The sequence below is a fragment of the Festucalex cinctus genome, chromosome 9 (assembly GCF_051991245.1).
Source record: "Festucalex cinctus isolate MCC-2025b chromosome 9, RoL_Fcin_1.0, whole genome shotgun sequence".
NCBI lineage: Eukaryota > Metazoa > Chordata > Actinopteri > Syngnathiformes > Syngnathidae > Festucalex > Festucalex cinctus.
Genome location: NC_135419.1, coordinates 2,748,099 through 2,755,102, shown reverse-complemented (window position 1 = coordinate 2,755,102; position 7,004 = coordinate 2,748,099). Strand labels below are relative to the sequence as shown.

Here is a 7,004-nt window from a genome sequence, read left to right as displayed (position 1 = left end):
ATTTTTAATGGAAAAATATTCAACAAAACGTCTGACTTCGGGTTGGGATTCACACCTTGAGCATGGAAGAATGTTATATGAACGGAACATTAAGCCTTAATATTTTATTTTAATGCTGTTCAAACATGAAACAGATTACAACCTCTATAAGACTGAAATTTCAGATAAATAAATCATACATTTTCATATAAAACTTACACTCTACCAGCTTACTGATTAGTATTTTCTAAATTTGAATGAAAAAAAATCTCAACAATCGACCTATAAATTCGTAGCGGGATTAATCGGTATCGAATCGAATCGTGACCTGTGAATCGTGATACGAATCGAATCGTCAGGTACTAGGCAATTCACACCCCTAGCCAGAGCATAGAGAAGGCTTTGATGCAGTCTATCTACTGCAGAAAATGGTTGAGTGGCAGCAGAGTATAAGAGATCAACCACGGCATGTTAAAACAGGCTGATTTCCCCACAGTTCCAAGCAGAATTGTGAAAAACGATGAAACTTAGCTATGTTCTATTGCTAATTGTTGCACAGCGGAAACAGAAAGGAATATACTTTTTTTTTCCCTGATAAAAGAAGAGACTCTAATCTCTCTTTTGGTATGTTCCATATTTTTATAGCAATAGAACATAATATTTCGCTGGCCTTGAAAAATCAGTCAAAATCCAGGAAAACACTTAAGTGAAAATGGTTGGGAGTGAATGAGTTAACAAGCTACTGTATATTAGACATACAATACAGTATATACATGATTTTTCTAAATATGCTTGTGTGGAGCACCTTAGCTCATATTATTTGGCTAACACTTTTTTAACATTACAAAAAACAAAACATTTGGAAATTGCTCTGCATTTTGAGGTTTTTACATTCATTTACAGTATATTCCTCATCATCTTTTTATACTTTATACCTGACGATTCGATCCGTATCACGATTCATAGGTCACGATTCGATTCGATACCGATTAATCCCGATTTGAATTTACAAGTCGATTGTTGCGATTTTTTCTACTCAAATTTAGAAAATACCATTCAGTAAACCTAGACATGTACACTGTAAGATTTGTGTGAAAATGTATTATTTATTGATCTGAAACTTCAGTCTTAGAACTGTGAGCCACTGTATTTAACTAACAGGTTGTAAATTTGTTCATGTTTGAACAGCATTGGAATAAAGTATGAAGGCTTAATGTTCCATTAATATAACATTCTTCCATGCTTAAGGTGTGAAAGTTAGACGTTTTTTTTAAATATTTTTCCATCAAAAATGGATGTTAAAAAATCGATTCGGCTGCCTATTGAATCGATTCGAGAATTGCGTGCTGTAGTATCACGATATATTGCCGAATCGTTTTTTTTTTTAACACCCCTACTATATCATTATCGACCATTGCTGTGCACATTCACAGTTAGTAACTGACAATTTACTCTTGCAAGTTAGATTCCAATATGTTTTTCCTTCCTCAAGAAACGATTAGTGCGGTTCAGTGTTGGAGCCTGCCCTGCGATTGGCTGGCAACCAGTCCAGGGTGTAACCCGCCTTCTGCCCAAAGCCAGCTGAGATAGGCTCCAGCACCCCCCGCGACCTTTGTGAGGAATAAGAAACTCGCAACATTCAGCTTGGGAGACAGCGATCTGAAATCTTCCTATCTACAAGAGACCAAAAACGATGTCTTTGGTCTCTTGGAGAAAAGAAAACAGTAGGAGGGGCATAGCTCAGGTGGCAGTCTCCCAAGCTGAAGCTCGTAAGTTCGTTCCTCAACCCTTGAGTCACGTTTATTTTAGTTTATTTTTTTTTAAAAAAAATTATTTTACTCTCTTCCTGGTATAAATCTTAGCCGACTTGAAAACTAAATCTAATTGGTACAAAATTTACTGTGTGCATTTAAAAAGATATCATTAAAAAAAAAACACAGAGCATAGAAATAAAATTGAAAATAAACACACGGGTGTCCCCAACATGCTTGGGGCCCCCAGATCGATGCCCTTGCTAGCTATACATACATTTGCTTACTGGTTTCTTTAAATGTATTTTTTTTTCCCCCATTGAATTGTTGACATCAATACCGCAATAGCAAAACGATGAGTTTCCTGGTCCCGCAATTCAGATGAGTTTTCTATTCTTAGTTGCAGCCTGATTATTCCGAGTCTGCAGGGACACGGGAACAAGCTTGAATCTGCGGCGGAGACAGACAGACGGGCAGAAAGGAGAGACAGACAGGGGATCTCGGATGAGGATAGGATGTGTGGCTGATAGATAAAAAGCCATCTGAGAATCATAGTTCAGAGACCGGGAAAGGAAACTGAACACTGTCTTTCTGCATCTATCGCTCTAATTTACGCTCCGCTTTTGTCTCCTCATCAAGGGGATGAAGTCAGTTAGAAAAATCTGAACCGTTAAAGAGACATGACTTTAATTATTTAAAGTGAATCTTTTTTTTTATTCATCACCTTCCAGTTACCCAGTATAACCCATCATTTCCACCCTTCTCCTTTTATTTAAAGCAGGGGTGTCCAAACTTTTTCATTTGAGGGCCACATGCAGAAAATCAGAAGGACGCAAGGGCCACATCATGTTATGAAGAGAAATTGTGTTTAGTCCTAAAAATTGTACAAGTAATTTATTTGTGCTTTTGCATGTTCAGAAAAATTCTACAGTATATAAACCAATTTATTTGTAATATGCTATAGTTTTGGAATTTTTCATTTTAGTTTTTATTTTGTTTTGAGTTTTGTTTTTTTAAATTTAGTTAGTTTTAATTATTTTTCAGGGTGGTTCTGTTAGTTTTTTTAAAATTAGTTTTAGTTCCTTAATAAATGCTTAGTTTTAGTTTAGTTAGTTTCAGGATTAGTTTTATTTTTATTTTTTTTTTATTTATATTTTTTTTTAAGGTGTATTACTCGTGCGCAACATTTGAAAAACACCATGGGTGCAACGTCATTATTCCACTTTATATCAAAATAAATCTAATAAAAGTCACATTTAAAATCATCCCCAAGGGCTCATGCATTAAATTAATTACCAAAGACTAAAATGAAGGACGTTTGCTATAATTCTAGTTTTATTTTAGTTAGTTTTGTAAACATAAAATGCAGTTTAAGTTAGTTTCTTTTTTTTTCTTTTTTTTTTTAAAAGCATCTTTCGTTTTTATTTTATTTCGTTAACGAAATTGTTTTTTGAGTTTTAGTTTTTTCATTTGTTTTAGTTAACTAAAATAACCTTGAATAGCACTTGTTTTTCGTCACCCTCCCTTCTTACTTTGACCATCTCCAAACATTTTTGTTTTTATTTTATTTGAACTGAGTCAGATGCCATTTTTAGCAAATGTCGCGGGCCACTAAAAAATGGACCCCGGGCCGTAGTTCGGACACCCCTGATTTAAACCTACGCTTTCCTTTCGTGTTGACATAATCTGTCACTTATTTCTCATTTTGAATGATGAATTAATGTTTCATTCTTGTAAAGGTGGATGAACCGGCTTGGTTTGGCTGCGATCGGCTACACACCCGATGACAAAGTGCCACGTCCAGATGAAGGTGAGACAGACGGGCTCTCATTGAAAGCGTTCGATTTTCTTCTAAACTTTAAATGGTTTCTTCCTGCTTTTCTCAACTTAGACTACTGGAGTGAGAGTGATCAAGATGAGGTTGATGGCTCCATGACACTCAAACAAGAGGGACCGTCCTCTCTCTGCGATACTTACCACCGCACACCATCAGTGAGCACAAACTTAACAACATCTTTTGCCGTGTCCCATTCTGATGAAATATTTTATTCAAGAGAGCCACGCTTTTAAGTGCTCTCGGCATCAATAAATCACAAGATTATCTGGTTCGGGAAGCAGCCAAGCCCGTGACTTGTGTTATGCTGCCAAGTCACAGTACGTCCAATAGATGGCAACAACTAGCCTGCATTACACTGTGTTGGTGTACGCACTACCTTAGACCAGAGTTTTGGAGTGAATCACCTATGTGCAAGTCACAAGCAAGTCCCAAGTTACTGTGTAAAAAAAAAAGAAAAAAGAAAAAAAAATCAAGCAAGTCGAGTTAAGTCGTTACTTGGTTCAAACAAGTCAAGTCAAGTCAAGTCAAATGATACTACATACACCTATTTTTAACACCCTGTAATTGGGGTACTAACAGCAGTGGTACTGTGCGATAATGCTACCTAAAAAGGATGGAACTCATTTGCTCCCAATAACGTGTAAATACGTTTTTTTTGTAATGTTTTAAGTGTCCCAAAGACGTATTTATACGTTTTTGTTTTTGTTTTTGTTTTCTATATGCTAGAGCATACAGAAGGCTTTGATGCAGCCTCCCAACTGCAAAGTACGGTTGCAGAAATGGTAGTTATTACACAAACGGCCAGCAGGTGGCAGCAGAGCAAAGGCGATCAACCAGGGCCATCTCGAAAAAAAGCTCAATTACTTCCAATTTTAAATAGATTTGTGAAAACTGATGAAACTTAGCTCTCTTTTAATGCTAATTGCTGCAAAACGGAAACAGATAGAAACATACTTTTTTTTCCTGATGAAATAAGAGACTTTAATCTTTCTTTTGATAGGTTCCATGCTTTTATAGCAATAGAACACAATATTCTGTGGGCCTTGCAAAATCAGTCAAAATCCAGTAAAACAGCCGGGAGCGAACGGGATTGCGAAATGTGAAAATGGCTGGAAGCGAATGAGTTAATGTGTAATCCTTTGGTCGCTACAAAACACGTTTAGAGAGCAATTAGGAAACGCTGCGACCTTGAAGGAACATTTGCAAGTGTCCCAAACGTTCATCTCACAGCGGGATATGGGCTTTACCATTCTCGGCTGAGCCACATAACAGCCATGTACACCATTTTTTGGAGTTATTCATCTGACATGTCATTGCTTTTTCGCTCTCATCTTTTGGTCTCTTTACACTCTGCTTATTTCTGCTCCCTCCTTTCACTCCCCAACTGTATACCCCTCTTGTTTAAACACCCGCTTTTCCTTATTGTCAACCCACCTGTCCCGTCCTTCTTACCCATGTCCACAAAGTCGAACCTCCTGCACACTTATGACCAATTGCCCCGTTCCGTCAGCTCCATGAGCCTCATGCGCTCCACTCCGTCTCCCCTTCCTCTACCAATGAGTGCCTCCACCTCCCCCATCCCTCCACAGATGGTCTCTTCCACCTCCCCTCTTCCCCTGCAGGTGAATTCTTCTAGCCCCTTCCCAGAGCCAAAGCACGGGCGGCATTTTTCCAGCGAGTCCACCCACTCCCACTCGTCTGCCGAAGACCAGCGCGGAGACGGATTGGGCATGGGCACAGGAACGGGCAGCACCAGTACGCACTCCTCAGGTTGCCGGTCTTCACATCGTGAGCGGCGCTCATGGCAGGACCTCATCGAGACCCCCCTAACCAGCGCGGGGCTGCACTTCCTCCAGACGGCGCCGGGGGAAAGTGATTATGGCGGCGTAATGGGGGGCATGACCGGCGAGATGGGGCCGTACGGAGGACTCGGCAGACAGGGCATGTCCCCGGAGAGACGCAGGCAGGCGACCCTGCCGGTACGCCGGCATCACGCCGCAGAGAGGGACAGGGATCGAGATGGGCCTTTTCCTCTGGAGCGGGGTCCGCACACACACAGCTACACGCGCCGACGCTCCCATAAGCAGCGCAGTCAGAGTCTGCCCAGGAATAGGGACCCATTTGGAGGAAAGCTGATGCACTCGTCACCTCACATGGAGGAGAGAAGTGAAGATGAGGAGGCAGAGAGGCAGGCTGCTGATATACTCGAGGGTGAGGAAGGTAAGAAAGTTGGACCTTGTTTTTTTTTTTTTTTTTTTTTTTTTTTTTTTTTTGTTTTTTTTAATAAGAATGGATAACGAGTCTGATCCAGTATAGAATAGTCATTTATCACTGATTCAATAATTTGTATGAATAAAACGATTGAATTTTATCAATGACCGTTTGGTAGTTTCACCTACCCACAATGCACCACGCCGCTACCCATAATGCACCTTTCCTTTCCTTTCCTTTTATTATTTTTTTGAACATATAAACAGATGAACAGCAGAGATAAAACAAAAAACAACAACAATCAAAAGAGAAGAAAATCCCAATAACATAATCATTCAATTAATCATAACTTACATGTTCAAAAGGGAGTAGGAAGAAGTTAAAAACTTATCTAGTCCTACCCCTTTTACTAAATATATTTAAACTTATTTCATTATTAATACAATTTTAATTGACTAATTATTAAAAAATAATAATAAAATAATAAATGATATATATAACCCAAGTTATATATATATATATATAAGTTTAACATATTCACATTTACCAAAAACATATATACATAAATTTACTAAACACCTTGAATTCGAGATGCGCACTTCGCTTATTGCCAATAATTATCGGCGGATTTCTTTATCATCTGGTTTATCTGTATATGTCAGGGGGGGGGTTGTCAAGTTTGGGTGGTTTTTAAAAAATTGTGACTTTTAACACTATGGTATACCGTCAAACCAATTATCGACACATGTTTAGTTACCAAAGTATTTACATATATTCCACGAATGCCCAAATGAGCATAGTAAAGACAAGTAGGAGCACAAGCAACTGTACAAAGTGACATCGCCAACTTCTGTATTGACACATTATTGCAATAAATTTGAACATGCCCTTAAGGGGAAAAAAAAAGTCAACTATTTACTCAGTATCTCTTTTCTGGCTTGCTTCCTCAGACTTGCGGGAGTTGAGAGTTGAGAGCAGAGAGAGGAGGGTCTCGGAGGGAAGGGAGCGACGGGTGTCGGATGGACGTGAACCTGAGCCGTTGGATGGCCTCGAGCAGCTGTACCGGGCCCTGGAGCAAGCCAACGTCACGGCGCTCGGTGACCCAAGACCCTGTAGCAGGCAGGAACTTCGACGAGGATTCAATCAGAGAGTCAGGGACCCCCTTCTGAACGACAGACTGCACCGCGTCAGAGCACTACGCAGCACCTTGAAGGTAGCTAGGTGTT

General features: G+C 39.5%; 1 protein-coding gene across 6 annotated transcripts in view; it reads left to right on the top strand.

Annotated features, from left to right (window-relative positions):
- LOC144025341 (connector enhancer of kinase suppressor of ras 2) overlaps positions 1-7,004 on the top strand; it is a 67,373-nt gene that overhangs the window by 56,352 nt on the left and 4,017 nt on the right. For 3 of the 6 annotated variants that reach the window (XM_077531212.1, XM_077531213.1, XM_077531211.1), the window contains 4 exons: positions 3,470-3,540; positions 3,622-3,722; positions 5,034-5,787; positions 6,729-6,991. In XM_077531212.1, the coding sequence (XP_077387338.1) occupies positions 3,470-3,540; positions 3,622-3,722; positions 5,034-5,787; positions 6,729-6,991 (1,189 nt within the window). The remainder of the gene's footprint in view (positions 1-3,469; positions 3,541-3,621; positions 3,723-5,033; positions 5,788-6,728; positions 6,992-7,004) is intronic. The other 3 variants (XM_077531216.1, XM_077531215.1, XM_077531214.1) reach the window with 2 other exon arrangements.